Source organism: Crocuta crocuta, unplaced genomic scaffold (assembly GCF_008692635.1).
Source record: "Crocuta crocuta isolate KB4526 unplaced genomic scaffold, BGI_CrCroc_1.0 scaffold299, whole genome shotgun sequence".
Lineage (NCBI taxonomy): Eukaryota > Metazoa > Chordata > Mammalia > Carnivora > Hyaenidae > Crocuta > Crocuta crocuta.
The window spans coordinates 11,652,063-11,668,625 of NW_027532747.1; the positions used below are offsets into that span (position 1 = coordinate 11,652,063).

The 16,563-nt window shown below is 44.0% G+C and overlaps 1 protein-coding gene across 2 annotated transcripts in view; it reads right to left on the bottom strand.

Moving 5' to 3' along the window:
- Positions 1 to 16,563, bottom strand: part of TDP1 (tyrosyl-DNA phosphodiesterase 1) — an 89,524-nt gene that overhangs the window by 71,521 nt on the left and 1,440 nt on the right. For both annotated transcript variants that reach the window (XM_077780940.1, XM_077780941.1), the window contains exons 3-7: positions 14,148 to 14,716; positions 12,006 to 12,049; positions 10,799 to 10,854; positions 9,212 to 9,308; positions 4,850 to 4,884 (exon numbers count right to left, since the gene is read on the bottom strand). In XM_077780940.1, coding sequence (XP_077637066.1) covers positions 4,850 to 4,884; positions 9,212 to 9,308; positions 10,799 to 10,854; positions 12,006 to 12,049; positions 14,148 to 14,712 — 797 coding nt within the window. In that variant the 5' untranslated portion in view covers positions 14,713 to 14,716. The remainder of the gene's footprint in view (positions 1 to 4,849; positions 4,885 to 9,211; positions 9,309 to 10,798; positions 10,855 to 12,005; positions 12,050 to 14,147; positions 14,717 to 16,563) is intronic.

Consider the following 16,563-nt stretch of genomic DNA (forward strand, 5'->3'; position numbering starts at 1 on the left):
GGCAAACCATGAGAGACTCTTGAATGCTGAGAACAAACTGAGGGCTGATGGGGGTGGGGGAGAGGGGAAGGGGGGTGACAGGCATGGAGGAGGGCACTTGTGGGGATGAACACTGGGTGTTATATGGAAACCAATTGGACAATAAATACTAAGAATAAAGAAATGGCAGTAAGGTAAAAAACTCTAAAATATACTGTAGATATTTAAGTGATTCTTATTTCAGCACAGGAGTAGGGACACGTGTGACAGACTGAAATGTACGTGGCCTTTTCTAATGCAGGGTGCACTTTAAATGCCTCACTGTTCTGAGACTATCTTTTCTCACACTCTATACACGCCATACTCCTCACCAATGTGTCTGGCCTGAAAGAAGTCTTTCCTGTTTTTCATTTACTCAAGTCAGACCCAAGTGAGTCCTCCCTTTGTGGTGGACCTTGCTTCCCCAAGCCTCCAGTCATCAGAGTTCTCTTAATTCTAGCGAGAAGGAACAAGATACAGAGAAGAGCTTTCTACTTGAAGCTGGCAGACTTTAGCTCCATTCACCAGTTGGGAGGCTGTATGACACTAGGGACGTCATTCAGTGTACCTTAGTTTTCCACTTATAAAGTGAAGGATCAACCCCTTCCTCGCTGCAGTGCTGGGAGAAGAAAATGTAACTAACATGCATTCTTGAAACCAACTCTTCCACATGTGCATTTCCAGGACTCCTTCATTGCTTTACTTTATTAGGTCATCTCCTACAGGAAGGTTCCCGGCTCCCCAACGGTTTCCTAACTATTGCAGGAATCTATGTTCTCTCCCTAGAACTAGAGACTCCTCAAGGCAGTAGCTCTGCCTTATATCCATTGGGGCCAAAATGCTACTCAATACCTATTGAGGTCAGTTCATACACTGGGGGGAAAATGGATCACTGGTGCTCTCCAAATAAATAATGTGAATACTCGGACAAAATGGAGTTAGCATAAAAAGGCATGGCAAAGAAAAGAGAAGGAGATTTTTAGCTCTGGCCAAAACGGGAATTTAACCCAAGCTGGCAAACAGCAAGTTAATGCAAAGCTGGAGAACTGACAGCTGCTGCACTAATCTTTTCTCCATTTATGAAACGTGCTCCCCCAAATCTGGGCAGATTTACATACGCAGTTGCCAAATTAGCAGCTGACTGTAATTAAGACGACCGGTTATGAATTCAAGATGTAAGTTTCACAAATATTTCCATTAATCAAGGCATCAATTATCAGGAAAATCATGTACTGCTGTCACTGAAGCCTCCCCAACAGAATCCTGAACTAATCGGAGGGGACCCGTATTCTTCACAGACAAAATGGCATGAAATAATGAAGTCATAAAAATGGATAGAGGGTAAGAAACGCGAGCACCCTTGGAGAAATGCTGACCTACATACGATCTGGTAAGTTGCGGGGGAAGCAAAAGGGACAGTTCCCCCACCTGACGCTATTCCCGTAAAGGGGGAAGATGACAAAGGTCCATGGAGCACCCAGTGCGAGGCTTTCCGGAGGCTCCGCAGAAGAGTCCGCACAGCCGTCCCGGAGGCTCTCCACCTCCGCTTACAACTGCATGGTCTACGGCCAGGTAGGTAACGGGAATGATCAAGGTTCTCAAATGAGCCAGAAGAGCTTGTTTGGATCCCACTGCCTGGATCACCTTCTCACTGGGCACAGCTTCCACAGGGAAGAACAAGGCCACAGGTACTTCACACATCCGGTGTGCGAGCAGACGGATGGCTGGGACAGATGGCTCGCGGAGATGAAGGACTGAGCCACGTGTGCCGGGAGGCCTGGCTACAGACGCCAGCAGAGAGGTGCCATGCACACCCCACAATCTGCCACTGGTCCCCAGTGAGGTGGAGACAGTTACCGGTGAGCAGCTTCGGCTTCCCTCCTCCCCTGCTTTGGATTCTCAGGGCCAGATGCACTTTTCCTCCCAACTCCAGGCGACACTGAAAAGCTTCAGAGTTCTAAAGCACTGGGTGACAGGACCTGGACTGTGTGGCATTCTACAGAAATCTGAAGAAAGCGGGTTAACTGTACCAAGGAGGACTACGAAAGGGGCTACATCGTGGTCAGCTCCAGATGCTTTGCGCACAGGACACGGTCAATACATGCTTACTAAAGTGAATTCCATCTCAAAGACTACTTCCCAATTACTGTGGTTAACTACACCTTGTCAAGTTGGGGAGGCACTTGATACCCCAGCACCACAAGCTGGAAGGTTTCCTCTTTTTCTAAATCCTAGGTTTTCCCCTTTCTCATCAAAGCACTAAGAGCCGCAAGAACTATTAGGTCTTAAAACACTAGAACTGTGTCTCAATATAACAGGTATTTAACGAATTCTTTAGGTTTTTTTTTAAAAGCATATTCATTTTGAAAGACAGAGCGAGCACACAAGCAGATAAGGGGCAGAAAGGAGGAGACAAAATCCATAGCGGACTCTGCGCCAGGAGTGCAGAGCCTGATGCAGGGCTTGAACTCACGAATCGTGAGATCGTGACCTTAGCAGAGATTGAGAGTCGTGTACTTCACCGACTGGGCCACCCCGGCACCCCTCTTTAAAATTTTTAAATGAGCCACTGAAAGTCACTAACACCTGAGTTAAGAAAAAAAAGGAACACGACAATTTTAATCTCCTACAAGATACTGGCGTTTTAACAAACTATAAACTACACAGACTACGTGTCCAGGAAGGGCTGCTGTCATTTACAACCCTAAGTGTTCCTCATTTAGGAACACTTAACCTGGTAAGTGTGTAGTGGGGTGGGGGGAGGGATGGGAAAGAAATGGACCAAAGTGAGGGAAAAAAGCGAGATCAACTTTAGCAGCAGACAAATGGGAATAAAAACTTAAAATGGGTTTGGGACACTTGGGTGGCTTAGTCAGTTAAGCTGCCAGCTCGAAACCTGCTTGGAATTCTCTCTACCCCCCTCTGCCCCTCCCCTGTGTGTGCTCTCCCTCAAAATAAACAACAACAAAAAAAAAACCCCGAAGAACAAAAGAAAACCAAACAGGTTCTAGTCATGTTTCCAAAAGCAGCTTGAAAGTAACTATTATCTATGCAGATCCTCTATGTAATGAAAAGGAAGGACCAAGTAATTTGTTAAAAATTTACAAAAAGGATAGTCCCAGTAGGATCAATCAGAGGTCGTGTTAGATCCTAGCCAGGCCCAACATGCTCAGCCCCTCATGGAACTTACAGCATAATTGAAAGGAAGATAGAAGGGGTGGCCAGGGTGGCTCAGTCAGTTGGAGCATCTGACTTTTGGTTTTGGCTCAGGTCATGATTTCACTGTTCATGATTTTGAGCCCCACGCTGGGCTCTGTGCTGATGGTGAAGAGCCTGCCTGGGATTCTCCTTCTCTGCCTCTCCCCTGTTCACGCTCTCAAACTTAAAAGAGGAAGAAGGAAGATGCAGGCTCTCCTCCTCAGCATGTAAGTGTAGTGTGATTATGCCAAGGAAATGCTGACTGCGGGCATAGAATGTGTGGCCAGTGCAGGAAGCTGGCACTAAAGATCTAGCAAATCATGACCAGGGCCCAAGTGAGTGGCCATATTTTACAATCAGTAAGGTATTTATGCTAGGGTTCCAGTTAAGAGCAGTGGACTAGGATCCATTTGGCACAATTACTGTAGAATGTCTACCTATGACAGGATGACAACTGCCATCCACCACTTGGGTCTCTTGTGATGCAGGGAGGGGAGCCCGAGATGCTTATTCAGTCTATTCAAGGCTACTTTGTATTTTCTGCTGAAATGAGCACGGAGCTCACTGGATGCTACGTAAGGAGTTGTTTACACCTGACCTAAATGCCTAAATTCACAATAATCCTCAAACCGGTCTTGTTAGGGGACACCAATTAGGGATGGATGGTAAACATGAACATTTATCCAAGAGCACCTACAGGCAGATAATGTAGGGTCAGTAGGTGTCCTCTTAGAAAACGGTTCCATTCTTGCTGCTCTCGTTCCTTTTTAAACCTGATTGTATGTTTCAAACCGTATTTTGCCAAGAATGCTCAACATTGCCAAACAAAGACGACATAGGTCCTTGTTTCAAGTCACCATCGCATCAAGGAAACGATGGTCACAGCAAGACTGAGGGCAACTTCCTCCTAGGAGATTTCTTGCTGCCCTAGAGACTGGGACCTGACGGAGGACGTCTGAGCACTGACCCATTTCTCCACGGCTGCACCAGGTAAGGAGGCTCGGTCCTATTTTTTCGAAAACCTTTTCTAGCAAAATGTGATTTATACAAATATGGAAATACAACCATATCGTCTTTTTCTCATTTACAGAATATGTAAAAAGGCTCAGTAGAACAGGAGTCAAACTGTTCATTAGATACAATATGTGAGGTGGGAAGTAAGAGAAGTTTTTCTGGTCTGGTTTATAAAGTCTCAGAATTACTCTAAAAGAGAAATTTCTGATAGGTCTTGAGCAGAGACAGGCATCATCTTCAAGTCAGCTTTGTAAAATAGTTTTTCTTTCAATCACAGCACGGAGCTGACCTAACAATATTCTAGGTAATACAACTCAGCATCTTAAACAATCACCAGACCTTTCTTCTGTAAAGTTGTGGAATCCACAGGCACATGACTGACACGTACAGTCATCCATAACCACAGACCACGCAGCCATCATCTATTGCCCACCCTACCCCCCAAATGGGCTGTAAGAAATGTCCTCAACAGAAAGAAAGCAGAGATCACATCACAGATTCCCCGCCCCCCGCCCCCGGGAAAAACGGTCACCCATAACTTCCTTTAGGGGCACTTTTGGAATAGCATCTTTTGCTTTACTAAAATCACACCCTCCCCATTTCATAAAAATTTGCTTACGTGTGGTGTGTTCCAAATGCAATATCCAACTTTGCCTAGGATGAAAAAGAAGTTGAGTCACTTATTTTTAACAAACTCAATATCCCTATCTATTTTTAAAAATTTTTTTAATGTTTTATTTCTGAGAGAGAGAGAGACAGAGAGAGAGAAAGTTGTTTTAAGTTGTTTTTACTGCCCTCTAGTGGAAAAGCCCTGGATTGACAATATAACTTTGAATAATCTTATCCAGTGAGGCTCATTAGATGTAAGTTAGCCAGAATGATTTGATACATACTGCCTTTTAAAAAAGTATTTAAAAGGGGCGCCTGGGTGGCTCAGTCAGTTAAGCGTCCAACTTCAGCTCAGGTCAAGATCTCATGGTTTGTGGGTTCAAGCCCCACATCAGGCTCTGTGCTGACAGCTAGCTCAGAGCCTGGAGCATGTTTCGGAATCTGTATCTCCCTCTCTCTCTGAACCTCCCCTGCTCACGCTGTCTCTCTGTCTCTCTCTCTCTCCCTCTCTCAGAAATAAATATTAAAAAAAAAAACATTAAAAAAAGTATTTAAAAAACTTTCTAAATGTTTTATTTCTGAGAGAGAGAGAGAGAGAGAGAAAATCCGAAGCAGGCTCCATAGTGTCAGCACAGCATCCAACGCAGGGCTCGAACTCACGAATCATGAGATCAGGACCTGAGCCAAAATCAGACACTTTCAGGTACTGAGCCACCCACATGCCCTGATACATACCAGGTTTTTTAATACAATAATCAGAAACAAAAGCCTGATTTCTTTACCCTCCCCCAAAGTGCAAAACAAATGAGAACCTATGCAGTTTTATACAGATATTTGCTTGTATAGAAATTATTATCAGAGCTTCCAGAATATTTTTAAAAGAGCAATGTGGTAGCAGCATACATTATCATGTTAAAACAAAAGCAGTCTTATATTGGTTAACATAGCAAGTGCTGGAAAGAGGTAACAATCAATTTTTCTATTACAAAATGATACCTCTACAAACAGGGGTAGGTGGAGAATTAAAACATTGTAAAGCGAGACCTTGGTTAAGCAGAATATGCTCCGAGATGTAGGCTATGAAAGAGTTAAACAGAAAGGTCAAAACAGTGAGGAATGCAGCTGGGACAGAAATTCCATCCTCATAACTTTGCAAGGCTTAAATCTCTAGGCCTCCTTTTTTTTTGGGGGGGGGGTAAGTCTTCTCTTTAATGATACTGTGAGGGAATTCAGAGTTTTAGGAATAAATGAGACAATAGCATGAAGAGCCTGGAAGGGTGCCTGAATGGGGTAAGCACTCTACAAATGGAAGGGAGTGCTTTTATTAAAATCAAGCCCTCCACCCAATAGGGCAGATGGGTGGACCTGTTTGCTGGAGGCAGAAACGGGCGAGTGGAGCCCAGGTGAGTGGGACAGAGCCTGTCTTGGGGTTGCTTGCAGACAGGTGGCCCTGCTCCGTACACGCTTAAGCTCAGTGTTTAGCGATGCGCACAGACCAGAACGCATTTGTGTGCTCTGCCAAAGACAAAAAAGAGGAAAGCAATAGGTCTTTCAAATGACAAAGTCAGAATGAGGACTGCCTCTCTGTAAACGGATGATTAGCTCAGAAAAAGCAATGGTCAGGCGACTTGGCTTTTGGGTTTAGTTTTGCTATCAGTTGTTTGCTCTCTGGCAAATTTAAGTACAAGCACAGGCATGATAATTTCAACAGGTAATAGTTAATGGATGCTTTTTTGGGGCAAATGCACTAAATCCTCGGCACAACAACCTAGTGAAGACTATTAGCAATCCCTCCTAAAGATCAACAAGTTAGGCTTGAAGAGATTAAGTGATGGATCCAGAATGACAATAAGTGGAGAACTGGGACAGAACCCAGGCGATCTGACCTTGACCACCATAAGGCCTCCATCTCTGGCCCAGGCCTCACATACGCAAAATGGAGTACCCACGGATTCTGCACCTGGTATGCCTCCATTTCATCAAATAACACTATGTTGCCAAAAACAAAACTGCCAAGAATTCATCTTATAGACCAGGAATAACGGTATTTCAACAAGTCATGATGGGGCCACAATCCTCCTATACTTTAGGGGAGGGCTGAACACTTTTTGCAAAAGGTAAGAAGCACGGTGGGCCATCATGCCCTCTAGTGGCCGGCATGGGGCACGCCACCAGACACGCGCCACACCTGGACTTCCGCACATAGATACCTAGTATTTGAAAAACACTTTGTGTCCACTGATTTCATCCCTGATTTTCAGGATTCCTTTGTTATTTTCTGTCCATTATTAGTCTGATAAGAACTATCCTACTGCAGTTTAACCTCTTCTGGTTTTGGAAGCAAAAGCAAAACAATGGGATTTTAGGCATAGATGAGCAGAGGCTTCTGCAGGTGTGAAGGTGAGCTACATGCTGGGTACTGAGGGTTAAATCACAGGAAAAATTTGAGACCGGTTCCAGATTGATCAGATTGAGATTTCTCACTTTTTTAATCTTTAAAAATAACCACATAGCACAGATAATGTTTTGTAATTGAAATAACATTAAAAGGAGTTGAACTCTTACATTTTATACAGACAAGGAGAAAAGACTAAAAAGAAGATGGAGAATAGGTTCTATGTAGTTCACTCTGGTCAATGCACTTCAAGAGCAGAAATCTCGAGGCAATTTTACCCCGACAAGGAGAGAAAGGGGCCACGGAGGGGTCTTATCACAGCAGTTCATAAATGGACCGATCAGCCCGCTAAAATAGCAAAGGTCAACATCACACCAGCCACTTCAGAACCACTATTTCCACAGGGAGGAAATCATACTATGAAAAATTTTTGCTTTTCTCTCCCCAGTTGCCTGTTTCTTACACGAAGTGCCACACAGAATATTCTTTCAGGCATGGAATCAAAATCAACCAGTTTTAATTAGAGTCCAAGACTCACGTTGTATTTTTATGTCCTGGCTGAAAAGCACTCGGACAGAATGATGGAACTGTACAGAACCTGGCCAACAACTTCTTGGCCTTTTCTACTTTGCTTTGGTCCCAGCAAACCGAACAGATATACAGGTTATAAGGCCACTTAGTGTCCCCTCATGAGGCTTGGATCATTTCCATCACGACTCACAGTTTTCTAACAGGTTTACTTTTCATTTGTTCGTCTGTCCAGTACAGACCTTGGACGCGATTCACGTGGAAGATCTAAGAGGACTACAGGTCAAGTGTCAGCAGCAGCTAACACCAGTCAGATAAGGTGTCAAAATAAGAAGTTTTAAGCTGCACTCACAGAAAACCACCACTGAATTGCATCCAGAGAACCTGGTGAGGTTCGAGGACACAGGCAAACTAGATGCAAAGAGTCCCAGCAGGTTGGGGAAAGATCGGGATTCTTGTTACAACTAAGCAATGCCTGAACCTGAAAGAAAACTACAGAGGCACAATGGAGGACTTTAAATATAAGTATCACTCACATCTGCAAAGAGATTTCTTTTATGTGGCTCCAGAGGAGGCAAGTCAGGACCCACGTGTGAAAGGTAAAAGGAAATGCCGAGGATTAATTTTGTGTGTCAACTTGGCTCAGTCACTGTACCCACATATTTGGTCACACGTTGCCATGAAGGCATTTAGATGATGTTAATGTTTTAAAAAAATTTCTTTTCAAGTTTGTTTTGGAGAGAGAGACAGGGAGAGAGAGAAAGGGGGAGCACATGCACATGAACGAGCAGGGGAGGGGAAGAGAGAGACAGAGGGAGACACAGAATCCAAAGCAGGCTCCAGGCTAGGAGCTGTCAGCACAGAGCTCAATCCAGGCCTTGAACTCAAACCGCGAGATCATAACCTGAGCCTAACAAAGTCAGACACCCAACCAACTGAGCCACCCAGGGACCCCGAGATGAGGTTAACATTTAAGGTAGTAGATGGGATTAAATAAATCACCCTTTCTTTGGGGACCTCATCCAGTCAGTTGAAGGTCTAAGTGAAGGACCAACTCCCTCAAGCCAGAGAGAATTCAGTCTCCAGACTGTCTTTGGACTGAAGCTGCGACATCTACCTTTCTGGGTCTCCAGCCGGCAGGCTCGCCCCTACAGCTTTGGGCTTGTCAGTCCCCACAATCATGTGAGCCAGTTCTTTTAAAATAAGCCTTTATATATGAACATACCCTATTTGTTCTGTTCCTCTGGAGAACCCTAATACTGAGATATCAGGTCAACATAAACATCCTTCCAACACACGGTTACCTACACACAGGACAGGTTATCATGGGAAGCACTTCAGCCAAAGCTAGACAGGGATCTGTTGGTGATGGAGAAAAGACTAAATGTCTACATTTCCTTCGAACTCTCAGAGTAATAAGCAGATCTCAAACAGCACTGAGGAGCTCACCTGGCAGAGGGAAATGTTTTCATAAGGCTTGGCCTGGGCATGTAAGTGAGCCTTAGCTTCTCGTTTATCTCCATGCACAAGCAGGATTGGTTTCTTCCTGAAAGGAGATCAGAAATATTTGGAATATATCTTTTCTAAAGCTGGACTCTTGACCAGTTGAGGAATGCTAGTTTCCTTACGACAAGGGTTTCTGGCCTTTGTGGTAACTGAGTACAGAGCCAACAGTACTAATCAGTTAATCTTCACTAACTGGTTACCTTTATAATGGGGTCATGTGGCCTGATCGTAAAGCTCTGCTGTGACCCACAGACACTGTGACTCCAGAATTCCTAGTCATCATCTTTGATCCAAAAGGACACATAGTTGGCTCTGTGTTCATGTGTTCAAGCTTAGATTAAAATATAAACTATTATTGTTCAGTATAATGTTCTTTTCTTTCCCTTCCTTTGCATCAAGTCAAAGAGCATTTCCTCATTAGACCTATATTCACTGAACTCCTGTGTACGAGGCACTGCACTAGTCCCTGGAGATAGGAAACTGAACAAGTCCAGGTCCACAGCATGACGCAGACTCATGAAGAGGATCTATTTCAATGAAAAAAGACATTATCTTGTGACCAAGGGCAGCTCAGTGAAATATAAGCAAGCATTGTGTGGGGCTTCCAGGAGGCTGCTCAGAGAGGAAGGGTCTGCAGACAGGCATCCGGATGGTGGGACAGACAGAACGGGTGGGTAAGTCCCTGAGAACCATGGCAGCCCCCAATCCACACCATGAATGTCTACCATCTAGACTTCTTAGGCTGGAGAAGTTATTTTCTCTTTTAAGAAAGAGAAAGCCACGTTTAAGCCACGGTTATTTTTGCTTTTGTTACACACAGCTAAAACTAACCCTTTGTGTTACAGGGCAAATACAAGCCTTTGAGGGTCAAAGTCGCTTGAGAAATTTCAATTGCATTGTATCTATTATTACTAAAGGTATCCAGAATCTGATGTCCTAAATGGACCAAGGACTTTGAGGACCCTAACAATCGTTTTCTGATAAGTATATTCCTCTATTTCACTTGCTGTTATGGGACTTGCTAGGTAAATGGTAGAAACAAGAGAGGTGGCAGGTCACTGTGATGTGACCTTTATTATGTCTGCACTGCCTAACACCAGGCTACGGAACTACATATGATACTGAAAAATCCATCCCCTCCATAACCTGGATAAAGGCAAGCTCTAAGACCCCCGTCACTAGCTCCTCAACTACAGGAATGATCACCTACAAATATTCTTTGAACACTGCTGTGCTAGGTGCAGCATGGCATGCTTCCAAGTCTAGAAAGCAGGTAACAAGATCTTTTCCTTCGTGTTAATATCAAAGTTCTTTTAGGTTGGGATTTGTCCTTCCCTACTGCTGGACACTGCAACAAGACAGATATTACAATCTGTATTAGGAATGCATGTGATTAGTCAGAGATCAACAAATGCTGTTTTCCTTGTGCAGTTTTGATTTTGTAGGCTTAACAGTTTCAAAAGAAACACTCAAAGATGAACAGCAGCCTCGAGACCTTTACGATTTTACAAGTCATCCTGTGGTACTCACCTGAACTGTGGTGGATACTGTTTTACGAGCCAGTCCACATCAAAGCAGTAGTTAAACTAGACAGGAAAAGAAAAGGAATGAGTTATGGGTAATTCAGCCAAGCAATCTGTAATGAGAACAGTTTCGTAGCTGAACTGAAGGAAACCCTAGCCTAATAAACTCCAAACGTTTGTAAACATGGACAGTTATGCTGGAGTACTCACACCTAATACATCTGGAAGGCAACACCCAAGGCAAGGAATCTGCATCAGCGGAGTAGTGCCTGAGAAACAGGGTCTGAGGCAAGGAGCCTGCATGCTTTGGCAGCAGTTGTATTTCTTAGTAGTCTTACTACAGATTTCCAACAGCCCTCGGATTAATTTAAATAAAAGGGCTTATAGATTTATCCCCTTTCCCCCAGGTAATTATAAAAAAGACATTTCTTTTTAGCCTAGCTTATGAGCTAGCTTTGTGAACAGTGTCTGGGACTGGACACTCACTAGACTTATAACAGTTCCATCGTGACTCCCAAGTTCTGCACTGAACTTGCCCGTGGGGACTCCTCCCCCTGCCTTGGTAATGCTTGGTCCTCCTCCTAGACATGGCAACTCAGCCTAGCTAAGAGAACACAAATTCACCCCATGCTCCTTCTGGAGACTAGGATGCCAGAGGCCAAGCTGAACAGAAAGCACTCAGACAGCTTTGCTTTCTTCATGGATGTGACCGGTTTGCTCACTGTTTACTTGAGAGCCTGGAAGCATTAACATGATTCATCAACACAAAAGGGACCAGCTGTATAAAGGAGGAAGAATCGAACATGCCGAAGTAGCCTTAAATTCTACTCCATTCTTTTCGGTAGGTATAGGAAACCTTTTTCTAAATTGAATCATATGACTTGGCCTTCACCTACCTACCCAAACCTCCCTAGGGGTTGTACCAGAGTCCCAGGAGATTAACTATATCCCAAAAAGTCCCTTGGGCTGTAATTTCCAAAGTCACTTCTTGCCCAGTCCTTGTAACCCAGTAACAGAGCCAGAAGCTCTTCTGATAGAGGCATCCTTGCTCCATGCTGATGGCTGGACACCACAACTGTGGCTCTGGGTGCCAGGCTCCTGGTATGTGCCACCTTGGGGACCCTGTACAGGACTGAGATAGGTCCTCATTCATATTTTCCTATAGGGTTCCTTATCCCTTTTCATCCAAAGGAAAAGCTTAACTATAAACTCACCTGAGCTGAAGATACAAGTGTTCCAAATAGAGGAGATAAAATATCTGAGAAGAAAAAACATTTATGTCTAATAAACGATAAAAATCTGGTAAAAATCACAATTAGTCATGGACAATCAAAATTTGGCTGAGAGAACAGTGAACTGAGCAGTGACTACAAAGCTAGACTTTAATGTTCCCTAAAACTTGGAGAGAAAATTTGAGCTATTTATTGGGTTTTCTTTAACAAAATACAATGTAAAACTAAAACCTACCACTTCAGAATGCAATGACTGGTCAATTCTAGACACTGCCAATAAAGACCATCATGATACTTGCTGTTCTTTCCAGATTTTAGTTTTTGTCTCCTTTAACATTCAAGTCCTCTTTTATTCAAGTCCCTCTCTGAGAAACCTCCCCAGCCCAGGACTAGCAAGACCTTTTTCTGGAACCTGAGAGCACCTGCTCCCTCACCTCACGACTCCAAGCTTTCATTTCTTACATTCCAGGTCATGTCGAAGGGGGTCCCACCTTGTCATCTTTCCAACTAGACTTCAAGTAAGATCAAAAAGCTCACTTGTCAAACCGTACCAGGAGAGGAATTACATGGTCATTACCACTAACTGCCACACTTGGGCAGGACCAATAGATGCCACGCACTGTTCTTATCACCGTCCACGTGTGGACTCTGACTCCTCGTCCATTTTCTGGAGGTGGAGTTGGTCATTCCTGTTTTGTGGAGGCGTGTCTCCTTAGAAAGCTGTTCACGGCCACAGAGCTAGGAAGGGACAGGGAGGATCTGAAGCCAAGCTGTCTGGCTTTAGCACTTGTGCTCTTAACCATCAAACTGCCTGAGGATTAGGAGTACGCTCATTTATTTGACCCATGCTTACGGGGTGCTTCCTATCTGCCACACATTGAGTGATACGCTGGGGTACAAAGATTTTAGAACAAGTCTCCTTAAGGAAGCTATCTTTATGAGAGAAGTATACACAAGGAATATACTATAATTTCTTGATGACATCCTGTATTTTGCCCCTCCTCGACTTTGAGAATTTGCTAGAATGCCTCACAGAACTCAGGAAAGCATTTTACTTACTAGATTACCAGGTTAGTATAAAAGGATACAACTCAGAACATCCAGATAGAAGATGCATAGAGCAAGGTATGGGGGAAAGGGTGTGTACCGCCCACCTCCAGATGCTCACCGACCTGGAGGCTCTCCAAACCCCGTCACAGCTAGAGTCGTTTTGTTTTTTAAAGATGGCGGCCTCATTAGACAGACATGACTGATGAATTCATTGGCCACTAGTGATTAGCAACCTCTAGCCTTTCCCCACTTCCTTAGGGGTAGGGGACAGGGCTCAAAGTTCTTACTTCAATGACACAGTTGGTTCCCCTTGGCAATCAGTCCTCTATGTTTAGGGCTTTCAAAAAGTCACCTCATTAATAAACCCAGGTGTGAGTGAAAGGGACTTGTTATAACCAAAGACCCTTCTTTGACCTTCATTACTTTAGAGCCATTGCAGGAGCCTGGGACAAAATCCAAGCACAACCAGGAATGGACATCACAACATCACATACATGCACCCTGGGAAATAAGTAAAGCAAAAGTAAAACTTTTGATTCAGAACTGAGACCTATTTGCATGCTGGTGTTTTTTTCAATTCCTCACCAGGAACCAAAACCTGGCCTCCAAGCAGTGCTTCTCAAACCTGACTGGGCTTTAGAATCCCCTGAAAAACTTCTTAAAAACACATTGCAGGGCCTATTCCCAGAGTGTGACTCAGTGAACTTGGGTGAAGCCCTGAATTTGCATTCTTAAGTTGTAGGTGATTCTACTACTGCTCATCCATGGCCCAAAGAACTGTCAAGCATTTGCTATTTCATTAAAGTATTAAATCTTTCAAAAGCTCACACAATGTTTAGAATTGTCTAAATATTCCAACTGGATTGAGAAACACAGATTTCCTGACTCCAGGAAACAGCTTACAGTCAAACTAATGCATTTGCTTGTAAAAATGCTATTTTTTCCCTCCATGAGAGTAGTTAAGACTGCTAACAAGGGTGCTTGGAGATCATTCTAGGTTACCTTCCTGGTTTTGCCATGGGGGAGCCTCTCAAGTGCAGTCTGACAGCTCCTGGACACGCAGCATCCACTTACCCTTGATGTGGAGGGCTCCAGAGTTATACTTTGGCTTAATTCCCGAGACTCTAGTGAGGTAAAATCGGAAGGGGTTCCCCTTATCCAACATGTCCCAAATGTCTTGGCCTTCCCCTGAGGTTTCATACTCCTCTTCCTCCTCCTTGAGCCCGGGGTGTGCAGGAGGGCTGGGATTGCGGGTTCTCTGGGCAGCATGGTCTTTAGAAGAAGAGATGCCTCTCTCCTCTCTGACCACCACGTCCTTCGCCTGCTTCTGCTGGGGTTCTGGCTGCAGCTCATCATCGCTGCTGGAGAGACACCAACCTAGGTCCTCCTGGGAACCACTCCTCTGCCTTTTGGGAGGTGAAACTTCTGAAACTGCATCTGTGTTGAATTTCACGGGTGATATTTTCCTTCTATGGGCAGCTTTCCTAGCTTCAGAACAGGTGTATCTTGGCTCATTTGCTGCTCCCTGCCCAGCATGAGGGAGGGAAGAAGTAGAGGGCTTGTCCAGTTTTGGCTTTTCTTCTTCACTTTCATCACTACTGGATATTGTCCACTTTCCATAATTACCTTCCTGAGACATAGTTCTGGAAATAAAAGACAAATACTGTCATTTCCATTCACTAGGCCACTGGCAAACTATTGCTCATGAATTCTCTGTCCGTAGGAGTTTCTGCAACACACACAACACAGCTGACCTCTAGCAGGTGCGGAGCCACATAACCGACATCAGCTGTTTTGCAGATGTGGACACACATTACTAGATTTTGCTACAGGAATCCGGCAAATAAAGTTGACAGCAAAAATCCTACTCACCTTCTCCTTTCAACCCAGATCTTGTCCTTAGATGCCTGAGGAAAAGAGTGGGGGCCAAACTTTAAAATAAAAATGTTCATTCTTGACCCCAAATCTTTTAAACAGGTGCTTGAGGTTAAGGTAATTTAAAGAATTTTGAGAGTAATTTTGACTACTCAAATTTTTGAGGTTAAACTGGAGTTTACAAATCTATCCTTCACCCAAGCACGGGAGCCCACAGGACTTAAGCGATTCTTACTTCCTTAAAGCTACTTACCATAAAGCTTGACAAAATTCTTAAGACCGTGCCAAATAATCAATTATGTATATACATTATGTAGAATTACTGCCATGAGGACCCAACCATCAGATTGGCCTTGTCCTAAATCAAACTACTAAAATCTGCAGAGAACTTATTCTGAAACAAAACACTCCTTTACTATATGACCAGAATCGAACTTCTATTTTTTTTTTTTAAATGTTTATTTTTGAGAGACAGAGCATGAGCAGGGGAGGGGCAGAGAAAGACAGACTCTGAAGCAGGCTCCATGCTCTGGGCTGTCAGCACAGGGCCCAACACGGGGCTCGAACTCACAAACCGCAGGACCATGACCTGAGCTGAAGTCGACGCTTAACCAACTGAGACACCGAGGCGCCCGTTAGCTCTAGCTTTCAATGAATTTCGAACAGCAGTAAAGCTAAGCCCTTAGTAACAAAATCTTTAATTAAGAGTCCTCAGGCTGTTTTTCCTTAATACCTTCCTATTCTAGAGCAGTTTTTAGGTTAGAAAGGGTTCAGCTTCTAGCCTAAAAAAAGCCATACACAGACACCTTAGAGGCTACAATCATTCCTCTCCCAGATGAATTACATCTAAGTTAAATAGAATTTAAGAGTCCAGAGAACTTGGTAGGGAAGATATTCCTCTTTAGTGGCTCACCTACTTAGAATAATCCTGAAGCTTGCAACTTTATTATCTACTTTTTCTAGAACACGTGTGGGGGAAGGAGGAGAAAGACCATTCCCCCCCAAAGTAGGATGAGGAAAAAAAAAAAACGCACCTCCCTTTTCCATTCCAATCCCTTTAAGTTGAGGGCAGAGTTGCAGTGGTGCAGAAATGCCTCAACAGACTTCAGGCTTGTCTGCAGGCACCAGAATGCTTTTTTAAAGCCTCTAACAGAAAGAACCTTCTAATTCCATTTCATTTTACACCAAAACAAAGTTTACTTTTCAAAGACAACATTCACGTGAAAGTGTATTCTAATCAATGCTTTCAACAATATAGGTGTTAAAAGGGAGGAAAAAAACTGGGGAGAATGGAGATGAAGGAGTGAAACACGGCAAACTGCTTTAAGCTACGTTGCCAGGGAGAATGAAAATCTCAAATTTTCCCAACCGATGCTAACTCCCAACACCAGAGCTTCTTATAAGGACCACAGTCCTCTTAAAGCTGCTAGCTCCTCCTCTCCCCCCACACCAGACCCAACTGGGGCGTATCTTTCCGGATCCCAGTAGCTCCTTGCAGAGTGTGCAGACCCTCAGGAGGGTGTGGGGGTCAGGCTTCTCCACAGAGGCCCTGTGTGTCCACCCCTGTGCAAACATGGACCCCAATCTCAAATCCAGTCATTACTGGGTGGTTAAG